At 39.3% G+C, this 27,942-nt stretch overlaps 1 protein-coding gene across 1 annotated transcript; it reads right to left on the reverse strand.

Moving 5' to 3' along the window:
• Positions 1 to 460: 460 nt before the first annotated feature.
• LOC141497108 (uncharacterized) lies at positions 461 to 27,207 on the reverse strand. Its single transcript, XM_074199707.1, is given in 3 exon segments — positions 461 to 5,621; positions 5,623 to 6,661; positions 26,973 to 27,207. Coding segments are annotated over 3 exon segments (2,040 nt in total). The 5' UTR covers positions 27,110 to 27,207; the 3' UTR covers positions 461 to 4,757.
• Positions 27,208 to 27,942: the final 735 nt, after the last annotated feature.

A 27,942-nucleotide genomic window follows, 5' to 3' on the forward strand; every position in this document is an offset into this window, starting at 1 on the left:
GACCCCATTGGGGTTTTCTTGGTAAAGGTATTGGAGTAGTTTGCCATTTCCTTCTCCAGCACATTTTACAGAGAAGGAAACTGAGGCAAATGGGATGAAGTGACTTACCCAGGGTCATATAGCTAGTCTCTGAGGCTGCATTTAAATTCATAAAGATGTGTGTCCTGATGAGTCCAATGCTTTATCCACCGTGCCAACTAGGTGCCACTGCATGGCAAATACTTGTAGCCATTTTGGGAGTATCTTTGGATAAGAGTGCTTTGCAATGCCCAACAAACCCTGTAGTCATGATCTCTGTTTCAAACACCAGGAAACTGAGCCTCCAACAGGCTAAGTAAACCCAGTGACTTGCCTCAGCATCCACATTCAGTATCAGAAATGTTTACAGATTATGTGAGCCTGATGGGACAAGATGATTAGTGATCTGGCTCAAATTAAAGAGATACAAGAGACACTGTCGTGGAACAAAGTAAGGTTTATTAAAGGCATAAACAGGAACAGGTTGTCCATCAGCAGTCCCATCAGCAGAGTGTGGGTCACTGCAGGTGGATTTGGACCAATAGTCCAAACAGATATGCAAGCCCAGACTTCAGATCCCCACTTATTGAGGCACAATGACCCCCCAATGATAAAACCAACTAGACAGCTAATTACTAAACAAGGAATGACTCAGAGACCCTCTCCCCAAAAGAAGTAAAGGGATTAGACAAGAATTGAGATTAGTATTTCTCACAGGGTAAAGGAGTACAACAAACCCTGAGTTTAATTAGTTTCAAGTTAATATTCCTTCTAGCTAGGCCTGCACTGAATACCTGCAAAAAGGAGGCAGAAATTCAAGACAAGTGGCCCACCTTCCCAATCAGAGGGAAAGCCAGGAGCTTACTAAGCAGATTCCTGGGAAACAAATTTAAGCATAAAAACATAAGTCTGAACAGAATGTCTACCATATAGAAGGTAAATTACAAGAGCATCTAGCCTTTTTGCTCTCTACTCCTTGATAACACACGTTGTCTCTCAAATAGAATATATATATATATATATATATATATATATTTTAATAGGTCACTGAAGAGGCATGAATAGGTGAGTTTGTGGAGCCACAACCACAACCACCAAAAAACAAAAAGACTATGCCCAACAAGTCTGATGAAAACCCACAAATTAAGTTCATATTATCTAAGAAGGTGTTGCTATCACAACTGTGTCTTTAATGATTAATCCTGGTATTGAGAGACTGGGTTCACTGGCAGGCTAAGAACACAAAGTTGGTTCAGGTACACTACTTCAGGTATGCTACTTCCATCCTCCACTCCCTGCCTCACATTTCCCCCTCAGTGCCACAGTGGGATTCCCAAAGTTAGACACCCTTCCAAGTATTCTTCAAACATCAGTCTGGCTTGGCCCACTTTTTATTTTTTCACCTCTACAAAAGACCTTATCACAAAAGATCATTGGAGAATAGCTCAACATTCTCCTATTGACAGTGGGCTGTATCCTGCTTAATTCTGGTCTAGAAATTAGGTTGATCTTGCATTTTATGAACCTAATTTCTTCAAATTTTAATCCATGCAATTCATGTGAGGTTTCCACAGTTTCCAAGGAATATAAGAATAAAGTCAACTAGGTTGGGAGTTGTGTCTCTTGAGGGAAAGAAAACAATGGAATTTCAGAAAAACCTAGCTGCAACTATCCCCAGGTTAATGTTCTTCAATCTTTCCTACTGCTCTCTTCCACCCACCTGGGACAGAGTCAATATTTAGATACAATACTGAGAACTGTTAGCAGTGATTTCCAACTGTCTCTTTTAAGATTTTTAGTAAAGCAATCTGCTAATAGATTTCATTTGTTGATGAATTGCTGATCCATAATATCAGTATTTTCAAGCATGAATAAGTAATCCCAAAGGTCAAAATTACCATAAGATGCACTTCCTGTTTCAATGAGTTAAGAGGCAGCACAGTGTAGTGGCTAATGCTGTACCTGCAGTTAAGAAGATCTAAGTTCAAATTCTGCCTCAGACCCTCCTAGTATATATGATCCCAGGTGAGTCATTTAACCTACCTGGGCCTTGGTTTTCTCATCCATAAAATAGATAACAACCAATCAGGGTTGTGAGGATCAAATGAGATAACGTCTGTAGCGTGCTTTCCAAAGTGCTATAAATGTCAGCTATGCCACAATCTCCATGCATTGAAGCCATATCAAACTACCTATCAAACATCATGCATACAAACTACTTTATCTTTACAACAATTTTAGCTAGTTGTGTTACTGGCTAATAGCTATAGCAGAGTATCCAGTACTGGGTGGATGATGTCTTCTTTCAATTTACTGAACTTTTATTAAATCTCCAAAGCTCCTGACTCTTCTTCTCTTCCTAAACTTCCAGTTCCACTTCTCCTTCTTTGGATCATAGACTCAGAACTGGAAGCAATCTTGGAGAACATTTTATTACAGTACAGTGCCCTCATTTTACAGAGTAATTTGAGGCCTGAAGAGGTAATGACTTGTCCAAGGTCACAGGTGGTCAGGAATTCAACGTCAAGGTCCTCTGTCCCAAGTCAAGAATTCTTTCCATCGCATTAGTATAATGTACCACACAATGATAACATATTCTAAATCAAACAGCAATGGCAAAAAATTACAGGAGTAAAACAATGTAATACGATGCAACAATATAAAACAAGTAGTTATCAGGACAAAATAGATCAAAACTATTAAATTAAAAGAGGGATCCTCTAACTGTTCATTACCATAAGACTATATTATACAGGTTCCAAAAAGATCCATGCATAATTCAGATGTGCATCCAGGTTTTAGAAAATAGACCACAAAGCTCAGAATAGTTCACATTTCAGTCCACAGTGCAGTTAGTTCCTTATGGATAATAATGTGAAAAATCAATGGCCACAGTTTAATTTTAGTGCTATTGTCATCAAATTTTCTTAAACTCACAAATTAAAGATCTCGTTAAAATTTCTCTAGATGTTCTTGATGTTTTATACCTTGAAATTAATTTCATATTGTCTAAATCTACAAAATATTCCTTTGGTATGTATGTTGATATACAACTAAATATAATTTGTTTATAGGCACAGTCTAGTCATTAACACTGAAATTTTTTCCAATTATTCAGGACTTATTTCTGTAAAGTTTTCATTTATGCAAGTCCTCTATGTGTATTGGTAGATTAATTTTCATATAACTGTTATATCTTATTTTAAATGGAATTTTTTTTCTCCTGTGATTTTTTTTAATATTATACAGAAAAGTATTTTGTGAATTTATTTTATATCCTAATTTACTGAAGGTGTTTCAACTTTTTTTATTGCTTCTTTAAAATTCTCTAAGTAAACTCATATCAACATCAGTTAGTAGTGGAGCAAAGCTCATACAGAAATATAAAAAAAAATCTAGTTTAAAGGGTACTTGTTAATACCAGATCTCAAACTATTAATAACAATTATCAAAATTATCTGGTACTAGGTAAAAAAAATTTAAAAGCACTGTCAATAGAACAGACCAGACAAGCAAAGCCTAGAAAAGAAATTACTCAGAAGCAGTCTAGTACTTCATAAATTCAAGAACACAAACTACAGCAATTGGGACTCTTTATTTAATAAGAGCTGCTGGAAAAACTAAAAAGTCTACATAACCATCTTAACATGTATAATACACTATATTCCAAATGTCTCAACTCACAATATAAAAAGTCACACCATAAAAAACAAAACAAAAGTAAAAGCCAAGAGAAGATTTTCTCTTATAACTAAGGATAATTGAAAACATCTGTAATCAGTTATGGGGTAGATTATAAAACACAAAATAGACAACTTCAGTCAAATAAAATGAAAAACAAAACACATACTTTTGCACAAATAAACTTAATGTTTCTAGAATCAAGAGATACATTTTAGAAGAAAAATATTCTCTTTAAACATCTTAGATAGAAAATATTGCATCCAAAAAACATTATACAAATCTGAGGTTAAGAGTTAAATGTGAAATAGACAAACGGTCAAAGGATAGGAACAAGTTTTCAAATGAAAATGTAGTTTAATAAAATTCACCTGAAAACAACCCTGATGAATCACCTCAATCCCAAAATATGGGAAGCAAGTAATTGGAAAGGTTTTTGGGAAGGTGGACAGATTATTTCAATTCTAATCAATCTGTAAAATGTTTCAAACAGGAAATAGACAATTGAAATTATGAAAGAAAAATTACCTAATTGCTCATACCCTCTGATTCTGAGATTCTACTGTGTAACAACAAATAGGTATCAACATCATGATGTATAACAAAAATCTAGAAACAATGTATGTGCTCCATAATTAAAGAAATAGCTGAACAAATTTTGCTATATGAATGTAATTTCATATTACTGTGCTTTAATGAATGAAGAATAAGAAAAATTCAGAGAAACATGGGGAAAGGCTTATAGGAAGAATTGCAAAATAATGAATGCAAGTCAAAACACAAAATACAGGATGACAACAATATTAATAAAGTCAGCATTATGAAGCAACAAAACTCTTATCAAACACAACAGTCACTGTTACTACCATATTAACAAAGGTAAACAGAACATTCATTCTTTCTGTTAACAAAAGCAAAAAACATTTCTGGAGAATGTTTGTTGGGAAAGGTCTTGTGTCAAAATGTCCTATTAATTTTTTTTTAAGGGATAAAAACTTTTTTTTAAGACTTTTCACTATTGAACTGATGTTAAGATATCTGTTTTGGAGGAAAACCTCTTAATCATTACATTCATAAGATTTATCTGCAATATGAAGTCTCTGATGTCGAGTAAGTCCTGTACTCCGGCGGAAGGCCTTCCCACATTTATTACACTCATAAGGTTTCTCTCCAGTATGAATTCTGTGATGGGAAACAAGGGATGAATTGCGATTGAAGGCCTTTCCACATTCATTACATTTATAGGGTTTCTCTCCTGTATGAATTCTGAGATGTGGAGTCAGCTGTGAACTCTGTCTAAAGGCCATCCCACATTCATTACACACATAGGGTTTCTCTCCTGTATGAATTCTATGATGTACAGTAAGTTCTGCTCTCTGACAAAAGGCCTTCCCACATTCAGTGCATTCATAAGGTTTCTCTCCAGTATGGATTTTCTGATGGCGAGTAAGTCCTGTACTTAGGCGAAAGGCCATACCACATTCATGACATTCAAAAGGTTTCTCACTTGTATGAATTCTATGATGTTGAGTAAGTTCAGTGCTTTGACAGAAGGCCTTACCACATTCATTACATTCATAAGGTTTTTCTCCAGTATGAATTCTCTGGTGGTAGGTAAGCTGTGATCTTTGACGGAAGGCCCTCCCACATTCATCACATTCAAAAGGTTTCTCTCCTGTGTGAATCTTCTGATGTCGAGTAAGCTGTGAGCTCTGACGGAAGGCCTTTCCACATTCATTACAATCATAAGGTTTCTCTCCAGTATGAATTCTCCAATGCTGAATAAGCTGTGTCCTTTTACCAAAGGCCTTTCCACATTCAATACATCCATAGGGTTTTTCTCCAGTATGAGTTCTATGATGAGAAGCAAGGGATGAACTATAATTGAAGGTCTTCCCACATTCATTGCATTTATAAGGTTTTTTCTCCAGTATGGATTCTCAGATGGCGGGTAAGGTGTGAACTCTGGTGGAAAGCCTTCCCACATTCAGTACATTCATGCTTTTCTCCAGTATGAATTTTTTGATGTCTAGTAAGTTCTGTGCTCTGGCGAAAAGCTTTACCACATTCGTTACACTCGTAAGGTTTCTCTCCTGTATGAATTCTCTGATGAGAAGCAAGAGAAGAACTGTGGTTGAAAGCTTTTCCACATTGATCACATCCATAAGGTTTCTCTCCAGTATGAATTCGCTGATGGGAAGCAAGAGAAGAGCTATGGTTGAAAGCCTTCCCACATAGATTACATGCATAAGGTTTTTCTCCTGTATGAATTCTCTGATGGCGAGTAAGGTGTGCACTCTGTCGGAAAGTCTTCCCACATTCACTACATTCATAAGGTTTTTCTCCTGTATGTATTCTGAAATGTTGTGTAAGTTGTGTCCTCTTGCAGAAAGCCTTCCCACATTCAATACATGCATAAGGTTTCTCTACAGTATGAATTCTCTGTTGCTGAATAAGCTGTGTTCTCCATAATGGGGCTTTCCCACATTCATAAGGTTTCTTTCCAGTATGTAGTCTATGATATTCAATAAGATCTGAATGATAACTGAAGGATTTCCCACTTTCATTATACTTAGAAAATACCTTCTTTGAGGAAATTTTATTGTATTTTCTTAGATCTGAATAGAGTCTGAAGCTCTTTCTGTGTGCATCATATTTGGGAAGATTCTTTCCTATGGGTACTCTTTGTTGTGGAAAAAGAATTGGTCCAACGCCAAAAAGCCGACTATATTTATTATATTCATGGCTTCTCAATTTACTGGGAGTTTTCCTTTGGATGATTTTTACATGCTGGGTGTTCTCCTCATCACTCTGCTCCTCCTCTAACCTGGCTTCATATTCCCAGGTTTCACTCAATTTAGAGTCACAAGGACCATCACTTGTGAGTTTTTCCTGGGATGATTCTTCCATAGGAGCCCAGCTTTGGAGGAGGCTTCTTTCTGTAGGAGTCTGATCGGCCAATCTGAAAAAAAGAAAAGATGTCACTATCCTAAAATAACTTGGGTTTCTGGCCTGACCTTCTTGACTGAAAGAAAGAAAAACAAATCTAAGCATCCTCTGTGCTCCCTGTACTATACACATATTTCACCTTTACCATATTCATTCAAAATAAACAAAAGCCCCCAAACTGTTACAGCTCTCTAACTTCAAAGTATAGTATTAAGACAAAAAATAAAATCTTACACTTGCAGGGTTGCTGTAAATATAAATCATTACAGTCAATACAGCTTATAAATTATACTTAAACTCAAGACTGTGTGAAGATGGTAGTTTAGTTACTTTGCAAAAGGGAGATTCAGAGTAGGCAACCTGCCTAAAGTTACAGTGTTAATAAAAAGCATCCAATTTGGAACGCAAAATAATTTCTACCAACTCTAAAATTCAAGGCTATGTAACATAACATTAGTTCTCTAGTCTTTTATCCCAAAGATATTTTCACCAAACTATACTACCTGCACATAATAGAATAAATCCATTCTCAGCCAGAAATATTTTTGCTATGACTGAAAAACCCACATTTAAGAATGATATAGAACAAAGGGTCAGGGCAGAGTACCAGAAAGTACAATGAGTTTCCCTTTCATCCCATCAAACTCATACCTAGAAACATACTTCTCTCATCAGGAGGTGGGCAGCATGTTTCATCGGATCAGAGTTCTTAAGTCTTTCAAAGCTGTTGTTTCTACAACATTCTTGTCATTGTGCAAAAACTGCTGTGCTTGTTCCCTTTGCGTCAGTTCAGAGAAGTTGCCCAGATTTCTCTAAAACCACCCCCTTTTTTTTAACAGTACAATAACATTCTGTCACATTTAAATACTGTACCTACAAACACACCTAGAAAATGCACCAGACAAAATCCTGATGGGAAGATTCCACCCACCCCCCAAAAAAAGAAGTCATAGTGAGTCATTTTTTCCAACCCAGCTCAGCATAGGGAAATCCACAGAGAGGTCTGGGAATATGAAGGACAAGGTCTGGCCAAAAGCATGGCTACTGGGAACAATCCAGCTCAAGACCAGGGTAAAAGGTTTCAGCCCTAACTGTGCCCAACCCCCGGGTATGGGGAACAGGTGCAATCTAGAAATTTCATCTACCTCCACCCAACCTGGGCCACAGATCAGGATGGACAGGTGTGGCATTGTTGGCTAGGGAGCAGTCTTGGGTCCTATGCTGTCCACTGGACAAGGAGCAAGTCTCCATGCAAGAAGGAGCAGAGTGGCTTAGACCTCACCTCACCCCCCACCTCCTGGCAGAGCAGGGTTTTAGTTCTAGCTTCTAGCTCAGTCTGAAAGTTGGAGAATAATCTGAGCAGGAATCTCAGACAAAAGAGAATGACTGAGTGGCTTACAGTATCTGGATGTGACAGAATATTACTGTACTGTGGGGAAAAAAAGAGGGAGTGATTTTAGAGAAACCTGGGCAACTTTTCTGAAATGGTGCATATGGAACAAAAGCACAACAGTTTGCACAATGACAAGAATGTAGTTAGAAACAACAGCTTTGAAAGACTTAGGAACTCTCATCAGATGAAACATGCTGCCCACCTCCTGATGAGAGAAGTAGAAAGACACACAATACCACATATATGTAGCTATGATCCTGATGTCTATTTTTCTTTTAGACATATCCAATGCAGAAATTTGTTTTACTTAACTATATTATGTCTGTAATAAGAAATTTGTTTTTCTTTCATTCTCAATTGAGAGGAAGGGGGGAAGAAAGAAAGGGAGGGGGGAGTTTTGGTGATTGAAAAAAAATAATTACAAAGCTTGACTGACAGTCACTTTTCAGCCATGATGAAGATTCCAGGTTTCCAACGTCCATTAAATTGTCATCACTAAGGGGTAAAACAACAATGAAAGAACAACAAGGCTGACATTCTGCATCACCTCCACATACAAGGAAGAGTTTTATTGAACATCAGAACATTTCTGAAAGGATCTTGCCAGTTGTCTGGAATGAACCACTGTTACATGTCTCTCTGGACTAGGGAAGTAGGCATATGACAGATAAAGGCAATGTGTCTGAATTATTTTATTTAATAGTGATACAAATTAAGGAATAGCTTATTTTTAAAACCTAGAATAGGGGCAGCTAGGTGGTGCAGTAGACAGACCACCAGTCCTGGCATCAGGAGGACCTTAATTCAAATCCAGCCTCAGATACTTAATACTTAGCTGTGTGATCTTGGGCAAGTCACTTAACCCCAAGGTTTTGCAAATCCCCCTCAAAAAACCTACAATATAAATCTATGCACTAGAGTGATGAAAAGGGCTTTACAATATGTAGTATGAACTGCTGTCATCTGAACAGAATAAAGAAATGAAAGCTAATGCCCAGAAAGAGTTTGTGGCTTTGACACTATATAATATAGGGAGAAGATTGGGAAAAAAAAGGTTGAAACAAATCAATCCAACAGTGAGGAAATCTGGCAAAGGTTCCTGGGGAATCAACTAAAGAAAAAGAATGAGAATAAGGAGAAATATTCATAAAAAGAGATTGCTATAAATGGAATGGGATCTGATCCTCTTCATCTCAATAAAAAACATTCTACTAGGAACTAATGAAAAATTTGCCTGCCCCGCTCTCCCTCACATTTCTTGCATCTCTAATTCATCTAGTAAATAGATGCTAGATGACCTATAACATCACTAATAGCACCTAGCATTTACATAGCATTGAAAGGTTTTAAAGCATTTTTATCAATATTATCTTAGCTGATCTTCACAACTATGATTGGCAAGTATTATTAATACCCCCATTTTTACAGAGGGAGAAATCGAAATAGATGGTGGCCAAATGATTTGCCTGGGGGGGGGGGGTTCAACAATTAGTTAGCATCTAAATCAGAATTTGAAATCAAGTTTTCAGGATCCTGCCTCTGATTGCCTTTTTAATGGATTTGGGTCAACAATCTTTTTGGATCCTGCCCATACTGGCATAGGGCTTGTAAAACTCCATCAATCCCTCCTGCTTCTCACCTAAACTTTTTTTTTCTTAATTGAGACTTTGGTCCTTCTCCTGACCTACACTATCATCCCATCTTCTAAGATCTTTCAAGGATCACAGACAGTAGTTCAACAGTATTATTTGCTAGTTCCCTAAGTATTATAGAATTTATGTCAACTGGACCAAGTAACTTAAAATACATCAAGGGCAGAGAAGTTACTGTTTTCTTATTATATTGGGTTTCAATTCTCCATTGATCATTTTTGTTTTATCCTTTCTAATCTAAAGGTTATTCAGAGTTCTGGAACCTTGATTAGCCAAACAACGCTGACCCATACAAATCATGAAGAGAACTACTGTGCACCATTCATTCCCCACCTATCCCCAGCCCAAAAAAGTTTCCTCTCTTTTGAGGATCAACACTAATCTTCTTCAAAAGATCCTAAGCATATTTTCCTACACTCTCCTAATCCTGGTTATCTTTTAGACATGTTCATGTGTTTCTGTATTTCATAAACTATTGAACCCAGAACTAAATATAGTAGCCTCAATGTGGTTGGATCAAGGTAGAGGATAACAAAACTGTCTAATTTGCTATGAACACTTTCTTAATACATCCTAGGATGTTATCTTTTTGATGATGTTTGTCCTTGGATTGGATTTGAGTGAGGGGGAGCTGTTGTAAGTCACCAGCCTCCACTTTCTCCTCCAGAGGCATCTGGCATCTGGGCCCAGAATGTGAGGTGATCAGAGTTAAGTGATCTGTCCAAAGATCATACAGTTAGAAAGTCTGTGAGATTGTATTAGTACTTAAGTCCTCCTGACTCCAGGGCTGGTACTCTATCCACTATGCCACCAGATGCCAAAATTCAAAGGACTCAACTTCTGACACCCTAACATACCCCGACACCAATGAGTTACCAATTTATACCACTGCTGACTCACTTTACAAAAATGTTATTTTTCCTATCTGTGAAATAGATGTTTAGAACCCAAGGGGGGAACTCTTTTGTTCCTGTTAAATTTCATTTGATTCAACTTTGTCCATCATTTCAACATAAGATATTTTAGGCACAGGTTCTATTACCCATTGACTTAGCCATGGATCCTATCACTGACAGTTACTGCCTATGTGAACAAGGGCAAGTCATTTCCCTTCTGTACTTCAATTTTATCACCTATAAAACAAAATTATTGGAGGTTTTAAAGAATCTTCTAAAGTTGCTATTCTAAATCTTTTTTCCCTCATAGAGAAAGATCAAGGATTTTGTTGCCTGAACTGAGGAATTCGTAACAGGAGAGTTCTAGGAGAAAAGTAACCAATCCTTCAGGTCTTTACAAAACAGATTCTAAGATTTGCATGCACTTGGATCAATGGCATTCCTTATGTGGAAAGATTCTCCCTTTTTCTCCATCTCCTTGGCAATTTTGGTAAAGAATTCCCAAGGATGATTTGAAACTGACCAAACTAAGGGTCGAAGGAAGAAAAAGCATTATAAATAATTCTGAAATACAACTCAAAAAAAAAAAAGAGTTGTGGGAGTATTGAGTATTGAGAGAACCCTCAGTAAGATATCACTGATCAGTCACCCATGTTGGCAACACTGGGGTCATTGCTAATACTTCCCATCCTTATCCCCCCATATTTAATTATCAAGTCCCGTTGAGTCTATCTTCATATATCTTTTGCATCCAATTCCCTAATGCAGAAACTTAAAGCTATCTCCTTTGTCTATCTATGATGCTATCTAGTAGATCAAAACTTAAGGAAGACCTTCTAGTATAATTATCAAGACCAGAATCATTTGGTAATTTTTCTAATGTGTGCAGAGAACAATTTGGTTGCTTGAACATTCAAAAATCCATGCAAATGATACTCCTTTAATTTTATCTTTTTATTATGAACTTAACAGAAAAAACGTCACTTCAATATTCAAAGAAGAAAAAAAAAGACTGAAAATTAACTTGTGAACTCATATTTCCCATTTAATAGCCCTTAGTAGTAGATTAATAAACACTAGCCAACTAATATTATATGACAGTACCAAAATTACAACTTCCCTTTGTTTTCTTCTTGAATATCCTTCTGCTCTTTACTGTTCTTAATTCTGTGGACACTTCTTTATATGTCTGTACATATGTATATATTTTGACTTCCAAATCTTTTTATTCCCTCATCACCCCCCTCCCTGAGACAGTAAGCAAAGTGATATGTTATATATGTGCAATCATGAAAAACATTTCTATAGAAGTCACATTGTAAAAGCAGAAATAAACCAAAAGGAGAAAAAAAAAGATGAAAACCATAAAGAAAGTGAAAATATTCTGCTCTGATTCGTGTTCAAACTGCGTAAGTACTTTCTTTGGATGTGGATAGCATTTTTCATCATGACCACACCAGAACTGAAGCAAATTATTACGGGACATAACCATTCATTCAGCTGGACTACTTAGTAACAATAGAGGTATTGACTCCTGCAAAAACCATAATAAAAGTGATATGTGCCTTTTATTTAGCAGCAAATAACTTCTTTAAATTTGGTAATTTTTCACAATTGAAAGGTAAAAACAAAAGCTTCAAGTTCAAAATTTGCAATTGTTAACTTAAATGTTTCCTAACTGCTTCAACTCAACAGTTAACTTTTCACATTTATTCTTCTATCCCATAATTCAAGTTCAATTCAATTCAACATGTATTAAAGTGCTTTCTAGGGGCCTGGCACTAAGTAGGTACTGGAGACAAAAAGGCAAAACCAAAGCAGCCTCTTCCTTCAAAGAGTTTCCATTTTTTTAATAGGTTTTTTTGGCAAGGCAAATGGGGTTAAGTGGCTTGCCCAAGGCCACACAGCTAGGTAATTATTAAGTGTCTGAGACTGGATTTGAACCCAGGTACTCCTGACTCCAGGGCTGGGTGCTTTATCCACTGCGCCACCTAGCAGCACCCAAGTTTCCATTCTTTAAACTAAATGTGACCAAATTTGATATGTTATACAGAGTATAATGAATCTAAAATTCAATGTGGTTCAGTTAGTTCATCAATGTCCAAGTCTTCAAATCTATACGTCATCAATAATTTTACAAAGAAACTAAGCAAATCATTAAAATTCTGATCTGAAGCCTCACAGAACAAAGACAGTTCTCTCAATAAGTGACTTAAGAAAAAAGCTGCTCAACTCATTATCACTTACATGTAATAATATATGGTAAACTCGGGTTTTCTTTACCTTTAGTTTTAGTCATGCTGTGAAAGGAGAAATGTTAAAACATGATTATATATTATAATCTATATTAGATTACTTGCTTGTCACAGAGGGGGACAGGGAGAGGAGGAAAGGAGAGAAAGGTGGAACTTAAAGCTTATCAAAAAAATAAATACTGAAAACTCCGTATATTTGAAAAATAAAAAACAGTTCCAAAAATAATATTACATAGCAATTCATGAGTCTCTTAACCAAGGGGTATTGACAAATAAATCTTTACTACTTACAGGACAGATAACCTAGAGTTCCCCAGAGTTATGAGTGATAATTTATTAGCAAACTCATTATTTATGGTCATAAATCTCAAAAAAAATTGAATGGAATTGTTAGAACCTTACTACTTCCATCCACCAAGCCTAACCTTGGAGGGAACAAAAGCTAGTCAGAAAGCAAAAAGTAATCTCCACCCTACCAACAATAGCACCAAGATTAAATGAAGTCACAAAGTCCCACCTCCAGAGAGAGAACTGATGTACTAAAGGGAAACATATCTTTTTCATTTTATTGTTCTTACTTTTTTTTTTTTTAAAGGATTTTGCAAGGCAAATGGGGCTAAGTGGCTTGCCCAAGGCCACACAGCTAGGTAATTATTAAGTGTCTGAGGCTGGATTTCAAACTCAGGTACTCCTGACTCCAGGGTCGGTGCTCTATCCACTGTGCAACCTAGCCACCCTCTTGCTTTTTTTATTCAATGTGGCTAATATAGAAATATTTTGCAGGATTTCACATGTATAATAGGTATCTTATTGCTTGTCTTCTCATTGGCTGGGGAAAGTGGTTAGTGGGAGAGAATTTGCAACCCAAAATGTTAAGAAAATTAAAGTAGAATATTTATGGAAGTTTTCTTTTCAATATCCCGTAGGATTGATTTTACGCACCTATGGCAAACCTAATTCTCTCTTGGAGGAGTAAGCTGCAGGTTTCAATCACAATTTCAAGCACCAGGTGATCTTCAACATGTCTTATAGAGAAGTATGGCCCTAGTAGATAAAAAAAGTTTTTCCCTATGGCGCGGTGTCAAGAGCACTAAACCTTAGAATGAGTAGATGCTGGTGAAGAAAGGTACAATAAATATTGTTTTTAATATATTCTGGAAGGGAAAAAGACTGAAAGAAGAAAGAAAGTGACCCTTCAGGATAGATTAGACACAGATAATAGAAGACAGTGAAGACAATAGTCAGTGTTTATTTTGTTTCTTGTCTTCTACACTAAAGAAGAATGTTTTTATGTAATGGAAAAGACAGAAAGAATAAAGGGGAGGTGAACCAAAGATTAGAGACAAATTAAGAGACAAATATCTAACTGCAACTAATGAATTTGTGTTACATGTCATTGGTTAAGTCACTAGATTAGTGATCTAGAGGATTTGGGAGCAGCGGAGAGAAACCACTAAACCAAAGGGCAAATGTTTACCTCAGTTTTTAAAAAGAGGAAGAGGATGAAATCTAAAAAATATGGGCCAGTGAGCTAGACTTGGCAAAATTCTAGAATGTTTTATCAAAGAGATGATTAGGAAATGATAACCATAAAAAGTCAGTAGAGATTCATTTATAATAGGCCAGGCCAGACTAAAAGCTCACTTCTATTTTTGACAGATGCTACTTTTGTGAAAAAGTACGTAATAGGAGAGTACAATACCACAGATTTAGTTGCATGACCAATCAATCATTAAAACAGTTTAATGTCAATTTGAAAAATGGGCATCAAGAGAATGCCTCATAGATTTCTGCTTGGCCCTAATATTTTTTTTTAAAGATTTTATTTCAGTTTTACAATTTTCCCCCCAAACTTACTTCCCTCCCCCCACCCCCCAGCCCTAATATTTTTATCAATGACTTAAAGCTAGGTATAAATAGAATACTTCTCAGATGTGGAGGAAACCCACAGTTGAGGGATGGCTACTATGAGAAAGGACAGGATCCCCAGAGATCCTGACATTCTGGAACATGAATAAGTGTTTAATAAATGCTTGATGATAGACTGAGGATGCCTAATCTGTAATAAAGGCAAATAGGTAAAAAGCAAGTTAAAATGAAATATATTTAACTTAATTAATGATGTTCCTGGTCTTGCTGAATCTACATAGGATAGAAGGGGGAGAAGAGGAAGGGTTTTCTTCAACCTGGGTTCACAATCTAGGTTCTAAAGACATCATGTAATTGTAATCCTGTATTTACTGAAGAGGAGCAAAGAAAGATCACACAGGCAAGGAAGAGGCAGAGTTGCACTCTGCTCCTCTGACCCAAATTCAGAGCTCTTTCCCCTGCATCACACTGTCTGAAAGTGAGTTGTCCTGACATCTGGCCAAAATGAAGCCAGAAGAAAGCAGCTTTTGGAAACTTAGCAAAAAAAAGAGCAAAAACCAAGGGCTCCAAGAGGAAACGGACCACAAGGAGACCCATGCTGAATTCATGCCAAGTTGGGCAGGAGCTCAGGGACAGGTGTTTACTGTCTTCTAACAGTAGGAAGGATATGAAGGAAGAAGCACAGAAGGCATACAGATAAAGGAAAGGACCCACACATTAGGACGAGACTCAAGACACTAGAGATGGCAGATCTATTTACCACCACTACCTTCACTAGGGCAGTTAGGTGGCACAAAGCATAGTCATATACCTGGTCTTAGTTCAAATCCAGACTGAGACAGCCTACAAGCTGTGTGACCCTGGGCAAGTCACCTCACCCTGTTTGCCTCAGTTTCTCATCTCTAAAATGAACTGGAAAAGGAAATGGCAAACCACTCCAGTATCTTTGCTAAGAAAATCCCAAATGGGGTCACAGAGTTGGATAAGACCAAAACAAATGAACAACATCAAATTATCCAGAAGTCTGCAATCAAATTGGTGAAGGACAATGAATTCATGCCACATGAAATTTGAAAGAACTGGAATAATTAGCATGGAGAAAACTAAAGAAGAAAAACTATGTTCAAGTACTGGAGGAAAGCGTGTGTAGAGAAAAAGACCAAAAGGAAGCAGCATTAGAATAAAACTTGTACTTAGTCCCAGAGAGAAGAACTAAGAGCATTTCAGTTTAATCTGATAAATTTCCTAACAAAAAGTGGTATGGACTGCTTTGAGAGGCAGAGTTCTTCCTCATTTGAGAATGTTAAAGGTCAACATGTGTGAAGAATGAGAAGGAAATGGAGCACTAGCCAATGTTTTAGAACAAAGCCAAGTCTAGACTGGCTGGATCGATAGTAATGATGTCAACCTGAGTCTGTTTCTTCAACCTTCAAATGAGGGGGTTGGACCAGATGGTCCCCGAGGTCCCTTCCTGACCAGGCCACTCTCCTTCCCAATAAACTCTGGTGACTCTTTATTACTCCCAGATCAAATATGTAATCTTCTATTGGGCTCTGACAGCTCTTCCCAACCAGGCTCCTTTCTACCCTTCCAGTCTTCTTAAACTTAATTACCTTCCACACACTCTTCTATCTACCAAAACTGGTCTTCCTGCTAGTCTTCAAATTTGTAACACCATTTCTCAACTCATGCTTTTCACTGGCAGTCCTCCGTACCTATCACACTATCCCTCTTCTTAAATCCCACCTATTACAAGGGTGCACACTCCACTGCTACTGTCTTCCCAGTGATTATTTCCCATATATTATATATTTCCCATATATATATTTCCCATTATTATATAATAACAATAGATGATATTGGTGATGAAGTTGTTGACTTGTTACCCTCTGCCCCATTAAGACGTGAGGGTCCTTTAAGATAGAAAACTCTTTCCCTCCCTTCTGGAACACAGCTAAGTGATTAATAAAATTCTTGTTGATTGACAGATATATGATTTTATGATCCTAAATCCTATTCTTCTGCAATTATAGGAATACAAACACCTTTCTCTTTCTGAATGATATGGTTTTATCATTTCTGACTAGTTGTAGTTCTAAGCAGCATATACTTTTCTGACTGTAACTGGACCAATGGGTCAATCTGAGTATCAATGACATCAAAAAGGGGCATCTTTTAGACACTGTCCAAGCAGAACATGATCAAATAAAACTTACCAATCTTCTATCTGAAGATTAACTTTCTATAAATTTCATTAAAGTGAGGGGCCTTAAAGATAGTTTTATTTTCAATTTGAATTCCAGGTTCTTTTATGGAGAAATCAGTCCTATGGAAAACTTTGTGCCCACAAATGTTTTCGGGCAAAGCATCTCCAGTGACCATTCACACAAGAGTTTAAGAAGAACCATTCCTCCTTTCTAAGGAAAATAGGCTTTGTGGGGCAGTTAGGTGATGCAGTGGATAGAGCACCAGCCCTGGAGTCTGGAGAACCTGAATTCAAATCCAGCCTCAGACATTTAATAATTGCCAAGCTGTGTGACCTTGGACAAGTTACTTAACCCCATTGCCTTAAATAAAATTTCAAAAAAAGAAAACAAAAGAAAATCTTCCATCTCCTTCTGTACTCAATTTCTGTCCAGAATATCTGAACTCCTCCCTCTTTGTTCTCACTAGCCTCACACATCCAAATCAGCTGCCAAATGCTGTCATTTCTATCTCTATAATACTTCCACTCTAATTCAGGATCTCCTCTCCTCTTGGAAAATCATGATTTTTAAAAAATGTTTATTTATTTTATATTATTACAATAATCTTATTATGAGAATAATCATAAATCGCCTCCCCCCCCAAAAAAAGGTGAGAAACCTCAAGAATAGTAAGAGAGAAAAAAAGTATATTTCAGTCTGTGTTCAGATGCCAATGACTCTCTGGGATGAGTTGCCTTCCCCATTACAGCCACCAGAGAAGTTGTTTCAATATTTTTCCACAGTTGCTATTACTAGCTGTATTTCCCTCCACTCTATTGCTCCCCACTCTCCTCTATTCCATTTTCTCTCTCCTTTCATCCTGTCCCTGTCCAAAAGTGTGTTGTGTCTGCGTACCCTCTCCCACAATCTTCCCTCTCTTCTACCACCTACTCCCTCCCCCTTCCTTCCCCCCATTCTCCCTTATCCCAACCCTTTCCTCTCATTTTTCTCTAGGGTAAGATAGATTTTCTCGCCCTATTAAGTATGTATGTTATTTCCTCTCTGAGCCATTTCTAATGAGCTTGAAGGCTCTCTCATTCCCCCTCAACTTCTCCATTTCCACTCCACTGTTAAAGCTTCCTCTTGACTCTTATGTGAAATATCTTAGCCCCTTCTTCCTCCTTCCTCTTCCTTCCAGTACTTTCCTTTATCATCCATTGACTCCATCTTATTATTACTATATTATCCCATTATAGTCAGCTCCCTCCTGTGCCTTGTCCATATTTGCTCCTTCTAACTGCTCTTATAAATGAGAAGGTTCATGAGTTATCAGTATCTTCTTTGGAAAATTATTTTACCAGTTTCTTAATAGTCTCCCTTCACCAAGGCTTACCACAGTTCATCATCCAAACAAGTATCATTTTCCTAAAGCATTGGTCAGACCATGGTCCTATCGAACTCAATCCACTTCAGTGGCCACAGAATAGCTCTAGATCAAAAGTAAAAACTTCTGTTATTTAAAGTCCTTCACAATTTGTGGTGGAAAGGAAGGAGGGTACAGTGAAAAGGGGAACAGATCTCCCTCTCCATCTCCATCGCATCTATTATGGGTCAGACTCAACACTCAATGCTTTGGAGAATTTGATCTCCTGTGATCCTCACAACAGCCCTGGGAGACAGATGCTCTTAAGAGATCCAATTTATAATTGAGGAAACTGAGACAAACAGAGATTAAGAGACTTGTCCAAGGTCACACAGCTAGGAAATGTCTACAGATAGATCTGAATTCAACTCTTCCTAACTCCAGGTCCAACTTTCTACCCATTGTGCCTCCTGAATCTGCCTTTCCAGTCTTATTCAACATGGTCCAATCAAACTGGACTTCTCCCACAGCACTCCACATCCCACCTTGATGCCTTGGCACCATCTGGATCCTATGCCTGGAACTCACTCTTAGATCCTTCCTTCCTTTCAAGATTCAAAATGTCACCCTCTGAGGGAGGTTTCCCAGAATCACCTTCTATCTCCTTTGTATGTAAACATCTCTGCCAGGTTATTGTAAACTCCCTGAGAGCAAGATTCACCTTTGCCTCTGAATCCTTAGGGTCTAGTAAAAAAAAAAAAAAAAAAAAAAAAAAAAAAAAAAGAGCACACAAGTTCTCACTTTCAACAAACACAGAATTCCAATAATTTGCCAAAAGTCAAAACATCTAGCACTACAAAAAGAGTCCAATGGATATGTTATCTGTGCCCCCTTCTAACTTTCCAAGTTCCAATCCTATCTAATAAATAATAATAATAATACCACTTACACAGTGCTTTAAGGTTTGTGAAATGCTTTACACGTTTATGCTATTTCATTATCTTAACTATGATCCTAGAAAACAGATCCTGTCATTATCCTTGTTTTAGATGAGGAAGCAGAGACACAGGAATCCAGTCAGTGAGTATCTGAAGCAAGACTTCAACCTAAGGCTTTGTGATTCCAAGTCTAGTCCTCAATTTGCAGCCCCACTGAGTTGCGTCTTGTAAGGGAGTCATGCCTCAGTCTCTTTCTCTCCCAGATACCTGAGTCGTTCCAGAACAGAAGGTCTCTGAGATCATCCAGTGCAACCACCTGAGCCCCAAAGCAATGACCCAGGCCAGACCGCACCCTGTGTGAATAGGCACAGCACCAAGGAGACTGAGATTTACTAGCTCACACCACCATGCTCTCCGACTGCTGTCTACGGAGTCACTCAAGTTCCCAAGGAGCACTGCAGGAGAGCACACTGGAAAGCACTGGCTCCCATCCCAAAGTGCCCTGGGCTCCAAAGGGAAGAGCTCTGCCACTTTCTGTTTACTGGGAGACATTTAATATTCTGCACTCAATTCTGAAAGAAACTAAAAGCTAAAGTCATCCAAATAGCCTTTGTGTATCTTTAGTTTTGTTCATGGGAAGGGAGAAAAAAGTCTTTACTGCTGATTCCGCAGGTTCTTTTGTCTGATCAGTCAATGGCTAGTACATGACCCCAAGGGTTGCCAAGAAAATAACAAGCAGAGTCACCATCCAATCCTAGGTGCTGCACCTTCCATGGGGCACCCTTCTGAACATCCTCTCTGGTTTTTATACCCCATTGGTCACTTTGGGGTGGGTTTAACTATGGAGTTGCCTGCCATTCTTTGGGAAGTTACAAATAAAATTGAGGAAAAGAGAAAGCCAAACTATCATAAGACCAGTTTTCTTGCTTTCTTGTGCTCATCAAAAATACAAACAAAAACAAAGGTTTCGATTACTGAATGAGGAAGAAATAGTAAAGGACAGTTTGAGGGGATTCTGAAGGGCACAGCCAGCCAGGCACCCATCCAGGGTTTCAAAGATTCAATCACATTCTTGGGAGCCCTTCCTGGTGAGTCCTATCAAATTGCTCTCCTGCTATTTCCTGTTAGGGAGAATGTCCTGGAATGTACTAAAAAACTGCTCTTACCCTAGCCTAGACTTCTAGTAAAGTGCTCCCCAGGTGCAGTAGTTGAGGAGAGGTGTTAAGATGGCACGTGAAGAGAGACAGGAGCTGGTCAAGGAGGAAGAGTAGACGCAACAGGGCCAGCTTCTCCCAGCACCAATAATATGGAAGCCAAGGGAGAAACAAAGAAACTGGAGCAAAAGCTCAGTCTGGAAGGAGACTCATCCAGGCTTGGCTTCTTAGTCTTTAAAAAAAGAGACTGAAACCTAGGGTTATAGGGAAAGAAGGCAACTTCACCCAGAAGCGGCAGTGCCCAGGAGCACCTTTCCAAGAACAGAGTATAAAATCTCCACAAGATTTGCATCCTGTTGCATCACCCAGGCTACCAGGGCTCATTTCTCAATCTCCAGAAAAAGTGACTGGGACCACGAGGCTCAAGTAGAAAGTGGAGGAGGCCAGATGTCGATGTCATTTCAGAACACAGCATGCTGGAAGCTCTGGGCTTCTACCCCTACAACAATGTCATCTGGAAGGACTGAAATGTTTCTAGACCCCCCCCCCCAAATCTTTCTAAATGAAATCCATCAGAAATAAACCTTGAACTGATCTAACATCCAGCCCATCAGGAATTAACTGGCAGACCAGTCTCTAAAGTTGGCATGGGGGACCAGGATTACCTACCTCTGTAATTCCTTTCTTCAAACTTTTGTAAACTACCCTTTACCCTACCACAACCCCAGCAAATCAAAAAAAAAAAAAAAAAAATACATCCAATGGCCAGCAGGGGAAGTAGAATCAAGATGGGAGAGGAAAGACAGATACTCACCTGAGTTTTCTCCCAAACAATTTCAAAAACCTTTAATATTTCAAAAACAAAAATAATGTCAGCAAAACCCACAAAAGAATGGGGTGAAATAATTTTCCAGTTCAAAACAACTTCAAAGATCTGGAATAAGGGTCACAGTCCACCACAAGCCAGCAAACCAGCATAGGCCTTGGGGGTGAGACCTCTCAGTACAACACAACCACTTAGAAGGAAATTTCAGGGACCCCCTTAGGTGGCCCAGAGACAGGACTCTGTTGCCCTGTCCATACCTGGGTCTCAGTCCCAGAGCCAGGGAGAGCACGAACCCACCACAGATTGCCACTGCAGAGGAGCTGGGTCACTGGTAGAGGTGTTTCAGGCTGGAAAAGAGCGTTTGGGTTCACTCAGACTAGAATACAAGCCAGGAAAAGAGTAAACTTATTTCTTCTTAGATCACAACCACCTTAGAAATACTGAAGACCTACAGATTCCCAGAATTATCTCAGAAAATACCCCTAATTGCAAAACCCCTAAAGCTTGGCACAGTGGTCCCTGACATTCTAGAAACCATTTTAAGCATAAAGTCAAGAAATAACCTGGAAAAATGAGCACACAGCAGAAAAAAAATCCTGACTATAGAAATTAGTATAATGATAGGAAAGATCAAAACACAAACTCAAAAGAAAACAACAAAGTCAAAACTGCTAAAAAAAATCTCAAAGAAAAATATGAAAATATGAATTTGTCTCAGGCCAGGAAGAACTCAAAATGGACTTTAAACATCAAGTTAAGAGTAGTAGAGAAAAAACTGGGAAGAGAAATGAGAATGATGCAAGAAATCAAAAAAAAGAGTCAATAGTTTGGTAACAGAAGCACAAAAAAATGAAGAAAATAATACCTTAAAAAAAAAGAATAGGTCAAATTATAAAAGAGGTACAAAACTCCAATGAGGAGAAGAATACCAAAATATTGAGGCATCACAGCCAAGATAACACAAGATTTAGCTTTTTCTAAATTAAAGGAATGGAGGGCTTAGAATATGATGCTCCTGAGGACAAAAGATTACCAAAAATCACTAACCCAGCAAAAGTGAGCATAATCTTTAGTGAGAAAAATAGAAAATAAAGGAAACAGGATTTTCAAGCATTTCTGATGAAAATACCAGAGCAGAATAGAAAATCTGACTTTCAATTACAAGACTCAAGAGAATCATTAAAAGATGAATAGGTAAGAGAAATCATAAGAACTTCAATAAGATTAAACTGTTCATATTCCTATATCAAAAAATGATACTTGTAATTCTTAAAAACAGTCTCTTTATTAGGGCAGTTAGAAGGAGCATACATAGAGAACATGGGTAAGATTTGAATATGAGGGATGATTATCTTTTAAAAAGGGGGGAGGCAGGAGTACCTGAGTTCAAATCTGGCCTCAGACACTTAATAATTACCTAGCTGTGTGGCCTTGGGCAAGCCATTTAACCCCAATTGCCTTGCAAAAACCTAAAAAAAAAAAAAAAAAAAAAGGAAATAGGGGCAGCTAGGTGGCACAGTAGATAGAGCACCAGCCCTGGAGTCAGGAGGACCTGAATTCAAATCAAGCCTCATTCACTTGATACTTACTAGCTATGTTACCTTAGAGAAATCACTTAATCCCACTGCTTCACCTAAATAAATCAACCAAAAAAAAAATAAAATAAAAATAAATTCCCTAAGAAAAAATCCCCAGGCCAAATAGATTTCCAAGAAAATTCTCCCAAACACTTAAGGAACAATTAATTCCAATTCTATAAACACTATTTTTTTTAGGTTTTTTTGCAAGGCAAATGGGGTTAAGTGGCTTGCCCAAGGCCACTAGGCTAGGTAATTATTAAGTGTCTGAGACCAGATTTGAACCCAGGTACTCCTGACTCCAGGGCCAGTGCTTTATCTACTGCACCACCTAGCCGCCCCCATAAACACTATTTTTAAAAAATCAAAGAAGAAATTCTGCCAGATTCCTTTTACAACATTAGTATGGTGCTGATACCTAAACCAGGAAGAGTCAAAAGAGAAAAAGAAATTACAAGTTACAACCTGGATAATACACCATGATCCAGTAGGACTTATACCAGGTCAGCAGGGATTGTTCAATATAAGGAAAATAATCAACATAACTGATCATAAAAATAAAAATATTAACAAAAGGCTTATGATTATAGATACTGAAAAAGCTTTTGACAAAATATAACATCTATTCCTATTAAAAACATGGGAGGGGGTGGGGGGAAGTAAGATTGGGGGGGGAAATTGTAAAATTCAAAATAAATAAAACCTCTAATTTAAAAAACACTAGACACCATAGGAATAAATGGAGTTTTCCTTAAAATGATAAGCAAAGTCTAAAACTATCAATAAGTATTAAATGTAATGGGAATAAACTAGCAGCATTTCCAATACAATCAGGAGTGAAACAAGGATGCCCATTATCACCACTACTATTCAATACTGTATCAGAAATGTTAGTTTTAGCAATAAGAGCAAAAAAAATTGAAAAAATAAGAATAGGAAAGGAGGAAAGGCAAACTTTCACTCTTTGCAGACCATATGATGATATAATTAGAGAACACTAAAAAAAAACTACAAAACTACTTGAAACAATTAACTTTAGCAAAGTGGCAGGATATAAAATGAACCCACATAAATCATCAGTATTTTTATAAAAGATCAATAAAGCACAAGAACAAGAGAAAGAAAAATTCCATTTAAAGTAACTGTAGACAAATGAAAACTTGGAAATCTATGTTTCCCAAGTCCAATTCAGAAATCATATATGTATGTATATATATGTATATATATATATATATATATATATACATATACACACACACAATTCCAAAATATTTTTCATACAAATAAAGTCAGATTTAAACAACTGAAAAAATGTCAATTGCTCATAGTTAGACCAAGCTAATAAAATAAAAATTACAATTCTACCCAAATCAAATTACTTATTCAGTGTCCAATCAAACTACCAAAAAACTTTTACAGAGCTAGAAAAATTGTAACAAAATTCATCTGGAGCAAAAAAGGTCAAGAATAACAAGGGAATTGATTAAAAAAAAATTATACAAGGGGCAGCTAGGTGGTGCAGTAGATAGAGCACTGGCCCTGGAGTCAGGAGTACCTGAGTTTAAATCCAGCCTCAGACACTTAATAATTGTGTGGCCTTGGACAAGCCCCTTAACCCCATCTGCCTTACAAAAATCTAACAAAAAAAAAATTATACAAAGCAAGATGGTCTAGTTGTACCAGATCTAAAATTAAATTATAAAGCAGCAGTCATCCAAACTGGTTAAGTTTTGCATTGTAAGAAAGTACTGGCTAAGAAATGCAGAAATGGATCAGTAGACTGGATTAGAAGAGTAGGTATTTAAAAAAGTAGTAAATGGAGGAGCAGCTAGGTGGCTAGCTAGGTGGTGTAGTGGATAGAGCACCGGCCCTGGAGTCAGGAGTACCTGGGTTCAAATCCGGTCTCAGACACTTAATAACGACCTAGCCATGTGGCCTTGGGCAAGCCACTTAACTCCATTGCCTAGCAAAAACCTAAAGAAAAAAAAAGTAGTAAATGACTACAGTAATCTGTTTGATAAACTCAAAGACATCAGCCTCTGGGATAAGAAGTCACTATCTGACAAAAACTACTAGGAAAACTGGAAACTAGTATGGCAAAAATTGGGCACAGACTCACACTCTACACCAAAATCAAGTCAAAATAAATACAGAATTTAGACTTAAGAGAGTGATATCACAAACCAATTAAGAGAACAAGAAATAGGGCAGCTAGGTGAAGCAATGGATGGAGCACTGGTCCTGGAGTCAGGAAAACCTGAGTTTAAGTCTGGCCTCAGACACTTAATACTTAGTTATGTGATCTGAAGTCCCTTAACTGCTTTGAAAAAATAAAACAACAACCACAAAAAACAAAGAGATCAAGAAATATTCTCTGTTGGATCTATGGAAAGGGGTGAAGTTTATGATCAAAGAAGAAAAAGGGAACATTATGAATTGCAAAATGAATGATTTCAACTATATTAAATTAAAAAGGTTTTGTATAAATAAAATCAATGCAGCCACCAAGATGAAAAGGAATGCAGAAAGATGAGAAACAATTTTCACATCTAATGTTTCTGATGATTCATTTATAAAAATATAAAGAACTAAAATCAAATTTATAAGATTACAAATCATTCTCCAACTGATAAGTGATTAAAGGATATGAATTAGCAGTTTTCAGATGAACAAATTAAAGCTATCTATTGTCATACAAGAAAACTGCTCCAAATCATTAAAGATTAGAGAAATGCAAATTAAAACAACTCTGAGTTACTAACTCACATCTATCAGATTGGGTATGATATCAAAAAAGGAAAATGACCAATGTTGAAGAAAAAATAGGATATTGTTGCTGGAGTTCTCAACTGACCCAACCAATCTGGAGCACATTTGAAACTGGGCCCAAGGGACAATGAAACTGTGCAATAGCAACACTAGGCTTATATCCCAAAGACATCATAAAAAAGAATAGGAAAAGACCGACATGTACAAAAATATTTATAGCAGCTTTTCTGCAGTTGCAAAGAACTGGAAATTGAAGAGATGCCCTTCAACTGGGGAATGGCTGAACAAGTCGTGGTGTATGAATATTATAGATTACAACTGTTCTCTAAGAAATCATGATAGGCCAGACTTTAGAGAAGCTTGGAAAGACTTACATGATCTGATGCTGAGTGAAGTGAGTAACCTATATCAAATTGCCTGACTACTCAAAGAGAAAATGGGAGAAGAAAAGAATACAAAACTCAAAATTTTAAACTAATTTTTAAAAGTGTTTTTAGATGAAATTGGGAAAATTATTTTTTTAAATCTTAAAAGGGAAGGCCAGTAACCATTTTCCCACTAATTAAAATTTTTAAAGTAGTAGGTCACATCTCTGAAACTAGCAGGAACTAGAACCAATGGTACTTGAACAGGAGTCTCTTCTTACAATATTCCCAATAAATATCCTCCCTTTGAAAATATTCAATCAAGAAGAATGATCTGGAAGGAGGTGACCTTTTCCCTTTTGCAGGTCTACTACCTAGGAAGCCAAACATGCCCCTTGGTATTTTTAGCTCTATCCCAGATAATAGAGGGCTGGGGCTGGCATCAAGGTCTGTTTTCAAACCTGGCCTCCCATACCTACTAGCCAAGTCACCATCATATAAACTAACTGTGTATTGTAGGTCTGAGGCCACATCTGAACTCAGTTCTTGACTCCAGGCACCGACACGCCTAGCTGCCTGGTGGCGGTGCCCATAGTAGTAGCAGTAGCAACAGCACTCATGTCTGGATTCCACTGGGCCCCAGAGGTAGAGTTCTATCTGTGGTCCATCTCATGGAAGTCAGCTTGCTTTCAAAGAAGACCCAGAAATGCAACACGAAAGCCTCAACATTTCTAATTCTCAGAACCATTCCTTCCTCTCTAGCTCCTCTGAAAAGGTGTCTCTAGTCCTTCCTTCACTTCTCCATCTTTGCCCAATGCGCTCTGCGTCCTCACCAGTCTTCAGCTCTCCCTTTCCACTGCTTTCTGGTTATTCGCCTACAAACATCTTCAGATGTCAATCTGAAAGAAAGTCAACTGGTTCCCTTTCACAGACAAGTCTGTTGCAAAATCTGTCCACGCTTAGTGGCCCGGCACTTCCTGGCCAGCCCGTCCTCAATCCCTCGCACCCCGCTTTGAATCTGAATATCCCCAGGAACTCGCAAAGGCCACCCATGGGATCCCCCCTTCCCCTAGGCCCCGACCTCGGGCAGCGTGTGACAAGGATGAAGGCCCCCTTCTCTGTGTCCCCGTCCCCCCAGGCTGTGCCAGGCTTGCCAGCGGAGGCTGGTCGTTCCCTTGGCAGCTCCCTGTGCCAGCGGCAGCCACACGGCGCCCCCATACGGGGCCGACAGCGCTGCGGGCCCGGGACCCCCGCCCCTGGGTCTGTTGTGCAGCCTCGCCCGGTGTTTCTGGGGGCCTGGCCGTGGGCCCAGGCCGCCTGGCCGGTCCCTGCCCGCCGCCGGGCCTCCCTCGGGGGCACAGAGCGCCCCAGCCGGGTGCCTGGGCACGGGCCCCCAGGGGCCTCCCTTGCAGGAGGCGCGGCCGGGTCCTTGGGGCCCACGGGGGGCTCCGGGCCAGGCCCAGCCTCAGGCCTGCTCCGTCCCGGGGGTCTCCTGGGGGGTCCGGCCGAGCGCGGCCAGGAGGCCATGGGGGCCCCCGGCCCTTGCCTCGAGCACCAGCGGGGGGGGGGGGGGGCCGGGGGGCCGAGCCGCTCGTGTAGGGGCCGGTTCACGGCCAAGGGCGGGGGCCGGGCCGGGCCCGGAGGGGGGCGCCGGGGGCGGGGCGGGGGCCGCGGCTCCGGCGCCGCCCCTCCTCCCGGCCCCTTCGCGGCGCCGCGCCGTGGGGGAGGGGAGCGGGTCGGGAGCGGGCCCGGGGGCCCCTCGGCCCCGCGCCCCGGCCCGGCCCGGCCCGGCCCGGCCCGGCCCCGCGGACTCACCAGCCGAGCGGCGGCGCCTCGGGCCCGGCCCAGCTGCTCCGGACGCGGCCGCGGGAGCTCCCGAGCCAAACACCGCGAGAGCCGGGCGCGCGTCCGCCAGGCGGGGGCGCGCGCGTCCGAGGCCACGCCCCGAGCGCTCTGCGGCGGCGCCGCCCCGCCCCCGGCTGCGGGGGCGGGGGCGGGGCGGGGCGGGCCCCGGGGTGGGGGGCGGGGCCGAGCCCTGCGGCTACCGCCCC

This window comes from Macrotis lagotis, chromosome X (assembly GCF_037893015.1).
Source record: "Macrotis lagotis isolate mMagLag1 chromosome X, bilby.v1.9.chrom.fasta, whole genome shotgun sequence".
In the NCBI taxonomy this organism is placed as follows: Eukaryota; Metazoa; Chordata; class Mammalia; order Peramelemorphia; family Peramelidae; genus Macrotis; species Macrotis lagotis.